This window comes from Sphaeramia orbicularis, chromosome 16, assembly GCF_902148855.1.
Source record: "Sphaeramia orbicularis chromosome 16, fSphaOr1.1, whole genome shotgun sequence".
Lineage (NCBI taxonomy): Eukaryota > Metazoa > Chordata > Actinopteri > Kurtiformes > Apogonidae > Sphaeramia > Sphaeramia orbicularis.
Window position 1 is genome coordinate 22,032,887 of NC_043972.1, and position 17,469 is coordinate 22,050,355.

At 36.9% G+C, this 17,469-nt stretch overlaps 1 protein-coding gene across 1 annotated transcript; it reads left to right on the forward strand.

The window, feature by feature from the left end:
* Positions 1-684: 684 nt before the first annotated feature.
* On the forward strand, positions 685-5,597 carry LOC115435339 (C-type lectin-like). The gene is made up of 4 exons (XM_030157667.1): positions 685-767; positions 2,980-3,330; positions 5,319-5,520; positions 5,567-5,597. The coding sequence occupies exons 1-4, from the start codon at positions 713-715 to the stop codon at positions 5,595-5,597; spliced, it is 639 nt and encodes a 212-aa protein (XP_030013527.1). The 5' UTR covers positions 685-712.
* Positions 5,598-17,469: the final 11,872 nt, after the last annotated feature.

The following is a 17,469-nucleotide window of genomic DNA, read 5'->3' on the forward strand; positions in this document are numbered from 1 at the left end:
ACCACAGAAGCAGATATTATTGAACACAGCTGGTGATGTCTTTGACGCTGCTGTAAAGATAACCTTTCTTCATGGTTGAGCACTTTAATCTCATTTTAGCATTTTTTTTTTTTTTTATAGCACAGGTGGGTCCTATTGCTGGTTTGCATTCAGTATTTAGTTTGTTTGAATAAATCAGGGTCAGTGCTTTCTATGTGTTTGCATTCAGACATGAGTCCTCTGTATTTTAACCAAAGTGACTCTAATGAGGCTTTGATGCAGAAGAAGAAACAGGCTCAAAAGATGAACACTTCACTGACTGTGGGACAGTTTCACAGACTGAACCTCTTCATATAAGGTATGTTTTCTGTTTGAGACTGATCTGCTGTTTATTGCCTATTTATAATTTCAGTATCAAATGGATGAAACCACAGAGTTAACATGTCTTATCTAGATTGGTTAAATCAAATGTCTACTGTGTGATTGTTATACAGGTAATGAATTAAATTTTTTTTTTTTTTTTTTTTTTTTTTTACAATTGCTTCTTTTCATCTATACATTATTTCCTTCCTATAAATGTCATTTCTGTCAATGTATAAATTCATATTTCATTCTATAACTGTTTCTCTAAAATATCACAGCAGGCATTTAGAAACTTTCACCATATGCTTATGACATATTCACATTTTTGTTTCAGCTTTTTCTGCTGCTGATATTTCTGATGATAATATAAATGATATTTCTTCTGTCAGACATGAAGACAGGACTGTTTTTCCTCCTGCTGTCAGGTGAGGACACCTGTATGACTCATGTGTAGTCAGTGTATTTGCAATGAATATTCCTAATTGTTGTGAAATACAGTTGTACTGAAACGTTTTCTGACCCACACTAATAAATTTTACCGTTAAATAACAGTAAAATACTGGCAGCTAGAGTTGCCAGCATGCTACTGTTATTCTACAGTATCTCTACTGTAATCTACAACTACAGTTTCTTACCGTAAAAAGTATTACGGTACTGGGCTGTATTTCATATTCCTTTTACAGTAAAATACTGTTAGCCACAGTTGCTGCATTTTACAGTAACTACCGTATTCCAAGAAACAATATATTACTGTAAAATGTATTTAATGTAATATTTACAGTATAACACAGCAAAAAGCTAGGATTTTAACATTTCAAATTACATTTTAAAAAACAAAATCATGAACATTGCTAGAAAAAGCTCAAACAAGAGATGACCTTATAACATTGAGCTTTTATTAAATTCACTGCAACAGCAGCAGCATTGTGATGGAGCTTGGTTGGAGGCCTTCACACACAACATGGCTTTCATTGCTCATCATCCAACTTCCAGATGTGACTTCATCACCTGCAACTGATGGAGACAAGAACTGAGGTTAATGTCCCAAAACAGTATCAGATATATTGTTTACCAAGAACCTATGTAGTCACTGTAAGGTATGAAAATTGGTTAGGATGAACCCAAAATTCTGAGGGATACATTTATTCTATACTTTTTTCGTACTTTATTTAAATTTGGTATCATAAGTTATACTGCTACCACTTACGGCTGTTTTTGTCTTACAGTGGCAGACACTGTCATGGAAGGGCAAAAGCAGTTATTTTATTACTCAGATACAGACAGACAGCTAATAGGCAGACTGAATGACAGACAGACACAGACTGACACACATCCACACATAAACACATACATACAGACACTTCCAGCAGTATTAGTCTGGGACTGGCTGGAGGGTCAGGGTGAGCTCAGTATCAGCTGCAGTGGAAGACATTTGGACAATGGTATATCAGTTATGAATGACACTGTGTTTATAGAGCTATAAAGCATACACACATTAAATAATGCTACACATCCTATACAAACTGCCCAACAAAGAGGGAAAAATTAGCCTTAGTCACTTACTTTTATTAAAACAGTGGTTAATTATAGCAGTTAATATGGATGTCCAAGTTTGTAAATTCCACTTTACAGATTTAATGTTTTAGAAATGTAATCCTGGGGCAGTGAAAACCACGCAAATTGACACGCTGTTTAGTTTAACTGCGTCCACTTCACAGCTAGCTAGTACGCTTCAACTTAAATTAGCTGCATGTTAGCTACATAAGGCTAACACCCCCAAATATGAAGCAGTATTACACCGCCTGTTACACTGCGCAAGTTGCGTCCAGTGTGAACGCGGTTTATGGAGGCAGTTTAATGTTTAATGAACCCAAAATGCCACAGCATGGTGACAGTTCCACTGATAAAATCACATTTACCTGATAAATGAACAACTGGAGCAGGATGGAGCGATGGCAGTGTAGGTAGAAGGATGAAGGATGTGTTCATATTTTTAAAAGTAAACTTAAAACTTATCTTTTTAGGCTAGCTTTTAATTAAACTCTTACTATAAATTTTACTTTGATTGCTTGTATTTTTATTTGCAACTGCGGGACTGTGGGGGGTTTTGTTGTGAAGCACTTTGTGCTACATGTAACATGTATGAAAAGTGCTATAGAAATAAAGTTTGATTGATTGATTGATTGATGAAAGCATCAGGTGGCCTCTGTTCCACTGCTGGATGGTCCGGGAGAAAAGAGTCATTTTTTCTGTATTTATTTTTTTCCTTCTGTTTCGTAAAAGAACCACTAACCTTTGATGCAGTAAGTCTATAGTTAACATTCATTAGATTGAATCTTTTTCTAAAGGAGCTGGTGGGACTTGATGCCAGATGACTTTGTTCAGAGCAGTTCTGGGCGGACAGCAGTGGAGGAACTGAAGAAAATACTGGAGAATACTGTACAATTTTACAGTAGCTTACTGTTTTAAATGTCCTCCTTAAAGACCTCATTATTTACAGCATTATACTGTATTTACAAATAACAGTATGATACTGTACAAAATTTACAGTTTTTTTTTTTTTTTTTTTTACAGTAATTTGTTACAGTGTAGTCTTATCCACATGTCTGAGAACCGTCTTGTGTTTGTGTCGTTCAGGTGTGGTTCTGGTCTCCTGCAGCTTCACGAGACACTTCCGCTATGTCAATAAGCGGCTCACCTGGTCTGATGCTCAGCTTTACTGTAGAAAGCACTTCACAGACCTCGCCACCATCCAGGACTCTGATCAACTCGCCAAAGCCAACGTGGTGGCAGGGTCTGGAGTGGTCTGGCTCGGACTGTACAAACACTGGGAATGGACTGTGGAGCATGAGGGTGGCAAGCCGTTGACAGGGTTCAGAAACTGGGGCTCTGGAGAACAATTTAATAAACCTTTTGTGGTGATATCTGGAGATGGGAAGTGGAGCACCAGAGGACAGGACCAGCAGTATCCAGTTATCTGTTACAAAGGTGAGCAGCGTTCAATAGTTATCAATATTTTATCTGTCAATTTAGTTTTCATCTATTGACTACACTTCTAAATTTAGTCAGCATGTATTTGTATTTTTTTGTCTATTAATCTCAAGTGAATTATTTTTATTGATCAGGGATCTGATTCCTTGTAGATGCAGATCATCAGTCACCAGTGTTGGGAGTAACATGTTACAAAAGTAATGCAAAACAGTAATGGATTACTTATTGCTGTAATGCAGTAGTGTAAGGCATTAATCAATTTTCAGTAATATTTGACTCAGTACATGTTCAGTAGCACTTGTGTTACAACACACATTTTGCCCGTAATTTAATCAAAGGGAAAAAAAAACAAAACAAAACAAAAACAGCAAGACCGCGAGACCCTAGGGAGTCAAGAATGCAGCAGGAAAGTTGTGTTTCCTGTTGGTGGTCAGCAAATGGGTGAAGATGGCAGAGGATAGTACAGGACGTATGGTCTGTCAGGGGACGGTTTGAGTCTCCGGATGATATGAGTCATATATGAGTTTTTGGGTTTTTTTAAAAAATTTTTATCATCATTAAGTTGAATGTACAAAACATGCATGGCGTAAATTTTTTTTACAGATCAGAACAGGAAGGGGTACAAAGGGCAAAGAAGGGATTAACCCCCCCCCCAAAAAACCAAACAAATTAAAATGCTCCCAAAAACCTAATTCATAACACAAATGAAGATAAACAGAGGCTTGGGCTCATTAATTCGCATTTACTTAAGTTTTAATCCAGAGGCTTTAGAAAAAAATATCAATTATTTGAAGTATCTTTGGGATCTCAGATAGCTGCCTTATAAAGATGGTTGTATCGTCAGCTAGCTGCCTGATGGTCACAGGAATACCAAGCACATCAAGGGGAGCCATGTTTGAGTCTCTAATGAGAATAGAAAGCATTTCTGTAGCAGTTATAAAGAGAAAAGGAGAGATGGGGCAGCCTTTTTTGACCCTACGATGAATTGCAAAATGCTGTGTTCTGCCTCCAGGTAAAGAAATTGAGCTGTTAGCATTATCATAGAGGGATTAGTAATCCACAGTAGTACTGTTGTGTAGATGTTCTGGTATAGTAGGAACTGTGACGTTTTGGCACCGGTCAACACTAAATGATTGAATCACAGCCCTATGTTGTAAACACCTCCCTGTAACTCAGTCACTCATTCTGATGTACTCTGGCCTACTCAGGCCGTGACTCTGCTCAGGCTGTGAATGTGCGACAGGCTGCAGCCGGTGCTATTTAGTGGAATTCATTACTTAGGAGACACATTTCAATTTCAAAGAGCAATAGATGATCAACTTACCTCCCAGTAACATAAACACAAGGAAGAAGTGGGTTTAGCGCAGAAAGTGTACCCAGCGCTGGAGCCAGGTCAAACCCACCAATAGAAACTCTTCTCTCATCCATCATTGTAGGCCCCGCCCACTAAGTGCAGTTTAACTCGGCAAAACTTTTGATCTTGCAAGAAAAGAGGACTGATTTTCAAGCAAAACTTTTTAACTCACAAGCAAAGAGGACTGACTTATGAGCAAAATGGGTTTTTTTTTATCGCTACTTGTTTGTTGCTCTCAAATCTCTTTTTTGGTTGCAAATCTATTTGAGTGATTAATAAAGAAACAAATGTCTCTCCATACAGGCAAGGGGTATAGTTTTTGGTTCGGTTTGCTGGTAGATTTGGAAATCTACAAGCCAAAAAAATAAATAAATAAATTTACCGCCCTGACATGTTAAGTGTCCTGACAGTTTTATTTTAAATATAAGTTACAGACTTTGTCAGATGCATAAGAAGCCTGTTTCTCTTTTATTGTAATTAATGACATGTTTAATATTGTAAAGGATTGGATTAAACTATTCAGTGATTCAGTGGATGAGGTAGAGTAGTTTACATTAGAAAAGAACAAAATGTCAGACATCAAATTTGAACCTTTTGTGTCTGTTTTTGGTCTGTTTCTGTTTTCTTTCAGCAAAGACAGATTCTCACTTTCTGGTCCCAGACCTGTTGAACTGGGGTGATGCGAGGAGACGCTGCAGGAGCATGTCCGCTGAACTGAGCATTATCAGAGACCAACAGGAGAACATGATCGTGGCGGCACTGCTGACCAATCAGGATAAAGGTTTTAGCTACAGCCAAGCCTGGATCGGTCTGTCAAGATCCCGTTGGAAGTGGTCAGGTGGGGGCAGGGTGTCCTACACGAAGTTGGGGGGATATCAGGCAGATGTTCAACTACCACAGTGTGTGTTGATGTACTATGGCAACTGGTACATATCACACTGTGGCTCGAAACGCTATGTCCTCTGTTACACAGGTGAGTGACACCTGTCAGACACAAGTGACGTCTCTTTGTCCTTCACTTTATCCATTTCTTGTGCTAATTTGCTCAGATCCTTGTATGCTTATTTCAGACACATTATAAATGAACTGTTATGTTTTGAGTTATTTGTCGACTTGACCCTCAGTATTTCAGAGTACAAATTAGAGAGTAGATGATGAATGGGAAAACTGTGGGACGTCCCTCCAGAAGGAGGACCAGAAGGATCTGGACTCAGTGGGTTGTGTCTTGTTGTGTCCTCAGATGTCCCACACATGGATGTTAGGTCTGTGAAGATTCAGATGAGTCAAGGATCTGCAGATCTGAACGATCCAGCAGTGCAAGACTCCATCCTGCAGCAGGTCAGAGGTCAAGCCATAGTTTGCATAGTTGAGAAATTCTCATGTGTTATTTTTATTGCGGATTTCAGGGTTTTTCATTATTTTTTTTAAAATTGTAGTTTAGTTTTTGTTATTTTAATGAATATATATGTTCTTTTATTCATAAGAACTGACTAGTTTTTGTTGAGTTTTTATCTAATACATCCTGTTGGAGGATGAACTGAGTTTCAGAATCAAATTAGAGCTGAAGTTGATCCAGTTGATATAAACACTTGTGTTGATGCTTGTGTTTGTAAATGTTTCAGCTGAAGCAGAAGCTGGAGGAGCGAGACCTAAGAGCGGTGAAGCTGAGGTGGAAGATTCAGCCTGATGGGAAAGTTTTCCACAAAGAGGAGGAGGAGGAGAGGGTGTCCCCCAGTGGTGACTGTGAGGACATAATCTGAATCATCAGCCTGACGACTAAAAGCAGCAAACACTTATTTTTACACTTTGGAAAAACTGTAATTATTTTTATCAAAACAATGAAAACTACTATAACTTTTTCATCTTATTCTTATTTTATATTTAGTGTTAAATAGTGAAGTTTAGAAATTAAATGTGTAAAAGGGTTTAAAGGTTTTGTTTTGTTCAGTGACATGTACATTCTGTCTTGCACCTCAGTGTAGATCAGAGGAAAATCGCAAAAAAGAAAAAAAGCATATATTGTACGTCCAGATCAAGGTTGTTAAACTCATTTTAGTTCAGGGGCCACATTAAGTCACAGTTTGTTCTAAAGTGGGCTGGACCAGTAAAATAATTGCCTATGAATAATATTGTTCTCTTTGTTTTAGTGTGAAAAGTAAAATTAAATTATTAAAATGTAAAAGTGAATAAACTGAACAACCATGAACAAACTCGAATTTCTTCAGAAAAATAAGTACAACTTTAACAATACTATGCTTCAGCATATTGTGCATTACGACTCACAGATCACTGTGACTCTACACTGTGGCATATTACTGCTAACAGTTTGGAGACTGGGTTTGGCATTGCCATTATTCTTAGGTTCTTTTGCTATTACCTTACTGGTCTGACTCACTTGGGATCACATTGGGATGTATGTGGCCACTGAATTAAAATGAGTTTGACACTCTGGACCAGTGGTTCTCAAATGGGGGTACGTGTACCCCTGGGCGTACGTGAGATTTTAAAATATATTTAAAAAGTAGCATCCATGCAAAAATCCTTTAAAAATAATTATTAAATTAATTCAGCATTTCAGGAAAATACATAAGTTCATAAAATTAATTTTATATTCAGTAGGTTATTCAGTTTCATCGTCCTAAAAACCCAGAGTCTCCCCCATACCAGAATGGTTCCACCCAACCTGTCATATGCCACCTAGCATCACCTGTCAGTCACTTGAAAACTCAAACATTGGAGTCGTGGTAGAAGCGTAATTCTTTTGAAAACACGGAGGGACAACTGGCAAAGAAGGCCAAACCAGAGCCGGCAAAATTCCAGCTGTATCTTGAAGATTATGTTCTATTTGGATTTACGCCCCCAAGTTGCACCCCACCCAAGGCACTGTGTTTTTTCTGTGGGGAGAAACTAGCTAACAGTAGCATGAAGCTAGCACATCTGCAGCGTCATCTGAAGACAAAACATGGACGTCATGTTGGTAAGCCACCTGACTTTTTTAAGAGGAAACTGTCTGAATTCAGATCATCTCATCTCATGTAGACAAATCTTTATTTATAATTAATTATTTCTTTTTGAGAACAGATCTTTACTATGATCCCAAAGGAGGACACTTTATGTTGATAATTATTTTTATGGGCACAAATCTTTATTTATAATTAAGTTGATTATTTCTTTCTTTTTTTTTTTTAGTTATCTTTTTTATTTCCAAATAGTTCAAGAGAGACCACTACAAATGGAGTTCCAAAGTTGAATAAATCAGATACTGATGGCACAGCACTCTGTTTTAAGTCATTTTTTTCAACCAAAAATTCTTTGTGCTGGTTAGGGGGTACTTGGCTGAAAAAATATTTCACAGGGGGTACATCACTGAAAAAAGGTTGAGAATCACGGCCCTAGACCATATTCAGTGTAATTTTTGCACTTTGCAAATTTATCCCACAGCTGGATTGGAACTTTTGGTGGGTTGGTTTTGGCCCACATGCCGTATTTTTGACACCCCAGGTCTAGATCAAACTCATGCAGACATTTGTGTCCAGTGGTGAAAACAACAGCAGTGCTTCTACATTTTATCACTTTGTCACTTTGACTTTAAAGTTGTTTCTTTGTGGTTCTCGTCCCATCTGGTCACTTTCTCATGCTTTGGTCAAAGGCCCTGTGGTGTTAGTTTTCTTCACCGTGTGAGACTAGCAATGACTCACTACTCCCTCTAGTGGTCACATAAATCCACCTGTCTGTGTAAATATATTAATTTCATATCTCTACAATCCAATACATCGGCACTGGAAAAACTTCAGAGCTCTTTATTCTAAACAACCTCGAGATAATTAGGTCATACTTGAACATATAGCTCCTTTAATCTTGTCATTTGACTTCAGGTGACAAACCTGCATTTCAGCCATATGTTAGTGATAACACATTTCATTCCAGATGGAAGTAGAATGTGCTGTACAAAGTATGAGGTATAAGCTGTGGTCAACAAGCTTGAATCATACCATACCTGAAGTGAAATTTTGCTTGCTAGAAAAATAAAACCTAGTCTTTACACACAAAGAAAACTGACTGAAACTATGTTGTTTATTCCCAGAACAAACACAAATAAAGTCTATTCATCTCAAATGTGTTTAGTTTTCGTTTTTATTTATTTGTTTCATATGTTGGTCATGTATTTTAGTGGCTATTACATCTATGTTTCAGGTATTTAACTGCTGCAGTTTTCCACCAGCAGCTGGCAGTACATTACATTAGTGTTTCCAGTCTTGCATCAAAGAAGAGAAAGAAAATAATTTTGAATATGACTGTTGAATAGAAGAGTCTCATAGTGGAAGGTGATAAATCTATGAAACATTTCTTAAGAGTGAAAATCCCATATGATGTACCTGGAAATTCCAAAACCATATTTCCCATGAGCATCACCTGTTTATCTACATGTTCAAGACATGGATGGATTTGATTTTAAGATTCCTCAAATATTAATGGTTCACAATGGGCAAGAATAAAATATCTTTGCAGAACATGGACCTTCAGTAAACAATAGTTTTGTGAATCAGATTTAATATTATATAATCTTTCAAATTGATCTTTTAGAGCGTCACCAAATAACCCGAGGAAGTGAATTTAACTTAGTTCAACCAAATAGAATAAACTGAACTCAAATCATTAACTAATGTAGTGAAAAACAAAACATACTGAACATTTCAAAACTATAAGAACTATTTTTCAAAAATAACCACCCTGGTAGTTTGTAGAAGAAAATACTTGTGAAATGACAGTATTGATAGAATTATCTAAAATACAGGAAGAAACTGTATGTATGATACAAATTCAGAAAATATAAAATAATACATTGCAAAGAAAAAAATCAAAATAACATCAGCTGAAATAAGATCAGATGTGCTTTTATGATGACACAGCTAAGAAGGATTGTCTCATAGAAATATCCAGAGGTGAAAACATACTTCAGATGGTCTCCCATGCAAGATGCTGAGGAAGAAGAATTTTGATTTATGTATTAAATGCTTCCATCTGGAATGAAATATGTTATCATCAACATATGATATAGGTTTGTTGCCTGAAGCCAAATTACAAAATTAAAGGAGCTACATGTTTAAATATGACCTAATTATCACTAGGTTGTTTAAAGAGCTCTGACGTTCTTCCAAAGATGCCAATGTATTGGATTGTAGAGACAGAAATAATAAAACCACACATGATGAGGAAGTACATGGATCACGGTCCGTGCTCTGAAAGTCTGTTTCATTGGCTAAGCAAGTTGTCAATCAGACCTGTCAATGAAAGCCCAACATGATATCAGCAAACTGTCATACAAATGTATTGCCTCCATGACTTATTTAATTGTCAATTCAGTTGTCTTCTAATTACTTCCTGTCATTGTCAGGAGGTCTGGTGTGCATGACAAGATCCAAGCACACAGGAAAACCTGCAGCCAAAGAACAAGTGGTTCCAGGCACAACAAACCCCGCCCCTCGTATGTATTGTAGCTTAGTTTGGTATCGATCCAGCTGATGTCATCATGTCTATGCATGTGCTGATGTCAGCGTATCAACTGCCTCTATATATGTGCCAAGTTTGAAGTCAATTGAAACAAAATTGATCACTTTATAGACATTTGAAATTTCGCCCATTCTAAGTGGGAGAAGAAGGAATATGTAAAAAATTCATTACAAAAGTTGAACTTTGACCTACTTTTCCCAAAATGTAATCACATCTATCCTGAGTCACTGCCGATCTCTAAAACCAAATTTGGTATGAATTCAACTAATAGTTTTGCTGCTACAGACATTTGAAATTTCTCCCATTATAAGTAAATGGGGAAAAAAAGTATATTAAAAATTCATTAAAAAATTTTGAACTTTGACCACCTGTTCCCAACATGTAATCAGATCTATTCTGTATCACTGGCAATATATGAACCCAATTTGGTATGAATTCAACCAATAGTTTTTCTACTAGAGTGTTAACAAACAAAGAAATAAAAACAAACAAACAAACAAACCAAACCCAAAACAATCCCCCATGCCTCCCCTTCAGGGGGTGGAGTAATAAGAATCTGCACAGAGGGCTTCAGCTGATGGAGGAGGAGGGACTGTGGAGTCTGATGGGAACCAAACAGATACATGGAAGACCCGCATCTGCAGTGTGACAGAGATGGACAGGGTATTTAGGAGAAACAGTACATCAGCAGGACTGTTGACCTGCACAGGAAGTCCATCAGTCCATCCACTCAGACAGAACTCATGTTTATCACACCAACACTCAGAGCCTGTGTATGTGGACAGGACTCATGATTGTACAATAAAACATTAAACGTGTTACTGTGACTCTTTATCTGTCTACCAGCTGAGTGGTCATTTTAACAGGCCACATCTGACTGTTATTATGCTAATGTTCGTACTGATCATCTGGATTACTGCAATAGCATGTTAGATTTAAGGCATCACCACAACACCATATTACAAAAGAATACCACCGTGACTCTCACCATAAACTAACATGAACACAATATTAAATACTGAGCTTTTTAAATATGTATACAACAATAAGTCAGTGCAGAAGAAAGCACGTTCTATATGTAAAGAGAAGTCTTTTGTGCTGGTGGTGGTTTGTTTAAAGGGTGAGCTGATGAGAACTATAATGACACCATTAATCAAATAACACTGAACTCATTCAGGCAACGCATTTGAGTAAGAAATTAGATTGAACTGAGAAAGCACCATCCAAACTTAATTAGAAAAGTCTCTTTTTTTTTTTTTTATCAAATTCCATGTGAAAAAGAGATAGGTATCACTTTTACTGATGGATGTAAATGGAGTAAATCATTTAAAGTGGATACAGAGCTGTCATTAAATCTATAGCACGATGTCACCTTAGTCAAACCAACAATCAAACAGACTTGATAAATAATAAAAACTTGTAAACACTGCAAAACCGTAAGAAATCTGTGACTAATCAGCTGCTTTTGTCATGCAGAAGTAGCCAGTCAGAGCTGTAGAGAACTGTAAACACTGGTGGTTTAGAGTAGACTTTGAAGAAAAGTTTATTAGTGAAGTGTGAGTCGTCATTGATTTCTTTCGTCAAGTGTTTATGTCAAACTGGTACACTTGACTTTTTACCACAGAAGCAGATATTATTGAACACAGCTGCTGATGTATTTGATGCTGCTGTAAAGATAACCTTTCTTCATGGTTGGACACTTTAACCTCATTTAGCTAATTTCTATTTTTTATTTTTTATATAGCACAGGTGGGTCCTGTTGCTGGTTTGCATTCAGTATTTAGTTTATTTGAATAAATCAGGGTCAGTGCTTTCTATGTGTTTGCATTCAGACATGAGTCCTCTGTATTTTAACCAAAGTGACTCTAATGAGGCTTTGATGCAGAAGAAGAAACAGGCTCAAAAGATGAACACTTCACTGACTGTGGGACAGTTTCACAGACTGAACCTCCTCATATAAGGTATGTTTTCTGTTTGACACTGATCTGCCTTTTATTGCCTATTTCTAATTTCAGTATCAAATGGATGAAACCACAGAGTTAACGTGTCTTATCTAGTTTGGTTAAATCAAATGTCTACTGTGTGACTGTTATACAGGTAATTTAGATATACTGAGAAAATGTGATTAAAATTGTACATTTATGAAAGATATTTGATGGATATTTCCATTTCTGTTATAACGTCATGCATTTGCAAAAAATAAAGTAAAAATGTAAACACAATAACTTGTCATTGATATGCCTATAAAGTCCCATTCTGAAATGAAAGATGAATTTAATTTTTTTTTTTTTTTTACAATTGCTTCTTTTCATCTATACATTATTTCCTTTCTATAAATGTCATTTCTATCAATGTATAAATTCATATTTCATTCTATAACTGTTTCTCTAAAATATCACAGCAGGTATTTAGAAACTTTCACCATATGCTGATGACATATTCACATTTTTGTTTCAGCTTTTTCTGCTGCTGATATTTCTGATGATAATATAAATGATATTTCTTCTGTCAGACATGAAGACAGGACTGTTTTTCCTCCTGCTGTCAGGTGAGGACACCTGTATGACTCATGTGTAGTCAGTGTATTTGCAATGAATATTCCTAATTGTTGTGAAATACAGTTGTACTGAACCGTTTTCTGACCTAGTCTTATCCACATGTCTGAGAACCGTCTTGTGTTTGTGTCGTTCAGGTGTTGTTCTGGTCTCCTGCAGCTTCACGAGACACTTCCACCGTGTCAATGAGCAGCTCACCTGGTCTGATGCTCAGCTTTACTGTAGAAAGCACTTCACAGACCTCGCCACCATCCAGGACTCTGATCAACTCGCCAAAGCCAACGTGGTGGCAGGGTCTGGTAGGGTCTGGATCGGACTGTTCCGAGACTTCGAATGGACTACGGAGCATGAGGATGTCAGACTGTTCACAGGGTTCACAAACTGGCGCTCTGGAGAGCAATGGAACTACAGGAGTGTGGTGATATCTGGAGACGGGAAGTGGAACACCAAACAATGGACCAATCAGAATCCATTTATCTGTTACAAAGGTGAGCAGTGTTATCGAATTTTTATCTTTCAATTTAGTTTTCATCTACTGACTACATTTTTATAAATTTCTGTAGCATGTATTTGTGTTTTTTTGTTTATTAATCTCAAATAATTCATTTTTGTTGATCAAGGATCTGATTCCCTGTAGATGCAGATCATCAGTCACACATTCAGAACAGCTGCTGTGAGGCAAACGGTTTACATGGCTCATTAGAGACAGAGAATGTCAGTATTTTCATCAAGTTTAATATTTATTTTATGTACAGTAAATATGTTATTTACCCAAATAATTAGACATGAGTATTGCATCCCCTTATATTAGTTCCAATGTTAACTTACACACTGCTTGGTGGTTCAAACAAAAACTTTCTCATAACAAAGAGTAGCTTGTAGATTTGCAAATCTACTTGGCAGCAAAAAAATGTACAGCCCCTGTGAAGATTTCTTCTAATTTGCAAGTTTGTTCACACGTTGAGTGTCCTGAAAGTTTTATTTTAAATATAAGTTACAGACTTTGTCAGATACATAAGAAGCCTGATTCTCTTTTATAGTAATTCACCATATTTTTAATATTGGTAAGGACTGTGGATTACATCAGCTGGATCGATGCCAAAATAAGCTACAATATGTGGACGGGGTGGGGTTTGTTGTGCCTGGAACCACTTGTTTTAAATATAAGTTACAGACTTTGTTAGATACATAAGAAGCCTGATTATAGTATGTCATCAAATTTTTAATGCTGGGACTGGATATTTTTAATATTGGTAAGGATTGTGGATTAAAATGCCCAGTGATTCAGTGGATAAGGTACATAAGTTTATTTTAGAATAGAGCAGAATGTTAGACAACATCACTTGTGGGTTAAAATAGGCAAACTGAGCAGAACTTGCATGGAAAAGTCTTTATTTCTCTGAATTTGACCGAAGACTACAAATACAGTCCAGACTCTTTTGCGTGTATTAGCTGAATACATCCTTTAGCGTATTAGGATGGACAGACAGATGATTATAATGCACATGTAGGAGGTAAAAGAATACACTCAAAACAACGTGAGAAGAAATTGTAGCTTCTTTTTTTTTTTGCTCCATTTTCCAAGTGATCAAAACACAAAAGAAGTGAAGAAATGGAATAAATCATCTACTAGGAAGTTTTTTCAGGGAAAGTTGGGGGTTTAGGGATTGTTTTTTTTCTGCATGTAATTTTGTTGAAAACGCACCAAACCCTTTCAAAAGCCTGGGTAAACTTTAACTTCCTGGTAAAGTACCTGCGGTGGAAAAGGGGGTATTGGCTTAAACTGCAAACTTTCATGTCTGCTCTTGGTCTGTTTCTGTTTTTGGTCTCTTTCAGCAAAGACAGATTCTCACTTTCTGGTCCCAGAGCTGTTGAACTGGGTTGATGCTAGGAGTCGCTGCAGGAGCATGTCCGCTGAACTGAGCAGCATCAGAGACCAACAGGAGAACATGATCGTGGCGGCGCTGCTGACCAATCAGGATAAAGGTTTTAGCTACAGCCAAGCCTGGATCGGTCTGTCAAAATCCCCTTGGAAGTGGTCAGGTGGGGGCAGCATGTCCTACACAAAGTGGGGGGAAGATCAGGTAGATGTTCAACTACCACGGTGCGTGTTGATGTACAATGGTGACTGGTACATAGCCCACTGTGGCTCAAAACGCTACGTCCTCTGTTACACAGGTGAGTGACACCTGTCAGACACAAGTGACGTCTCTTTGTCCTTCACTTTATCCATTTCTTGTGCTAATTTGCTCAGATCCTTGTATGCTTATTTCAGACACATTACAAATGAACTGTTATGTTTTGAGTTATTTGTCGACTTGACCCTCAGTATTTCAGAGCAGATGATGAATGGGAAAACTGTGTGACGCCCCTCCAGAAGGAGGACTAGAAGGATCTGGATTCAGTGGGTTGTGTCTTGTTGTGTCCTCAGATGTCCCACACATGGATGTTAGGTCTGTGAAGATTCAGATGAGTCAAGGATCTGCAGACCTGAATGATCCAGCAGTGCAAGACTCCATCCTGCAGCAGGTCAGAGGTCAAGCCATAGTTTGCATAGTTGAGAAATTCTCATGTGTTGTTATTTTTATTGCGGATTTCAGGGTTTTTCTTTTTTTTTTTTTTTTTCTTTTTTAATTTTTTTTTTTTATTGTAGTTTAGTTTTTGTTATTTTTATGAATGATAAAAACTCAGCTATAACAAGTCAGTTCTTTTGAATAACAACTGACTACTTTTAGTTGAGTTTTTATCTAATACATCCTATTGGAGGATGAACTGAGTTTCAGAATCAAATTAGAGCTGAAGTTGATCCAGTTGATATAAACACTTGTGTTGATGCTTGTGTTTGTAAATGTTACAGTTGAAGCAGAAGCTGGAGGAGCGAGACCTAAGAGCAGTGAAGCTGAGGTGGAAGATTCAGCCTGATGGGAAGGTTTTCCACAAAGAGGAGGAGGAGGAGAGGGCGTCCCCCAGTGGTGACTGTGAGGACATAATCTGAATCATCAGCCTGACGACTAAAAGCAGCAAACACTTATTGTTACCCTGCCCCCCGAAGGGGAAGCACGGGGTATTGTTTTTAGCTCTCTTTGTTTGTTTGTTTGTTTGTTTGTTTGTTTGTTTGTAAACACTCTAGCAACAAAACTATTGGTTGATTTCATACCAAATTGGGTTTATAGATTACTAGTGACCCAAAATAAATGTGGTCACATCTTGGGAAAAGTTGGTCAAACCTCAAATTTTTAATGAACCTTTTAAAATCTTTTTTTCTTCCATTTACTTATAATAAGGAAAATTTAAAATGTCTATAAAAACATCAATTTTGTTTCAATTTACTTCAAACTTGACACATATATAGAGGCAATTAATATTGTGACATCAGCAGAGCCATAGACATGATGACATCAGTTGGATTGATACCAAAATAAGGTACAATGCGTAAAAGGGGCAGGGTTTGTTGTGTCTGGCACAACTTGTTTTTGTTATTATTGGAAAAACTGCAAATACATCTATCAAAACAATGCAGACTACTAAGACTCCTTCGTACCATAGAGACAGTGTGTATTCCCTGTGGAATATCTGATGCTTCCTAAATGGTGATCTTTAGAGATTAAATATCATTTTAAAAAACGTTATTTTCTAAATATATTTGATTAGATTTTCCTACATTTTGTATGTTATATAAGAAGTCAAATTTGTGAGCATCTCTGACCAGGCTTTTGCACTTCAGCTACTGATTATTCTTAAGCAATTAATCTATCGGTTAATATATAATAAACAAATCAGATAGCATCTACAGACAATATGTGCACTGCAAGTCTTCAACAAATTGTTGTACCACTAACTCATGAACAATTAAAGGTGTAACTAACAAACAACCTAAAAAAATAAAGTCAAATATTTTTAATGTTTGTGTGAAAGCTAAAAAGTTAAAAGGAGTTAAGTGATGGTTGCAGTGAAGAAAAGTGAACATATAGATTTTTTCTGCCTTTTCATCCTCGTCTCTTCTGAGCTACGCTCCATGTTGTTTATGTTGACCCTTAGTCGTCTGCAAGCATATGTTTGTAACACTGTTAGTCTGTCCACATGTTTTGCTCTTACGTACACTTTTTGTGGGTGTTTGCGCATCCTTGATTCTGAATACATGAAATTATCTCCTTAGATTTAGCCTCAAATTCCATTCTTTGATCAAAACTGTAAAGAATAAATAACACAGTAATTCCTTTGTATAGACCAGTTGTTTTCAGTCTTTCTGTTGGGCCCCCCTTTGGAGGATGAAAAATCTCCAGGCCCCCCTCAACTCCAGCAACATTGTAACGGTAGCGCAATTATAACTGTCATTGAAAGAAACATATTGTAACAATATTTCTTGTGTTTCCTTTAATAATTTGTGGTGCAAATTAAAAATAACTGATTTTTGCGTGAATAATATAAATAAACTCTCTCAGTCTTACAACTATGACAATAAAGTTACTTTTTTTTAGAACAACAAACTAATTTTGGTAAGAGAGATAAACATTTAAACAATATCAGTGGCTGCAGTGGTTCTGTTTACATTGCACATCTCAGAACCTTAAAGTGCAAACTGTACAAAAACAGAAACATTGCACATTTTTCATTTCCAGTCCAATCCTTGTCCATTGTCCAAACCTTAACTCTTTGTCTAGTCTAGTGACAGATCACCATGGCAGTAGATTTGTTTGGTGTACATCCCTAAAATAA

What these genes read in the sequence shown, in the direction of transcription:
- LOC115435339 (XM_030157667.1), top strand. Translation starts at nt 713, where the DNA reads ATGATATTTCTTCTGTCAGACATGAAGACAGGACTGTTTTTCCTCCTG. An exon ending in GTTTTTCCTCCTGCTGTCAG is followed by an intron (nt 768 to 2,979) that starts GTGAGGACACCT and finishes TGTGTCGTTCAG; the next exon opens with GTGTGGTTCTGGTCTCCTGC. An exon ending in TCAAGATCCCGTTGGAAGTG is followed by an intron (nt 5,521 to 5,566) that starts GTCAGGTGGGGG and finishes GGGGGATATCAG; the next exon opens with GCAGATGTTCAACTACCACA.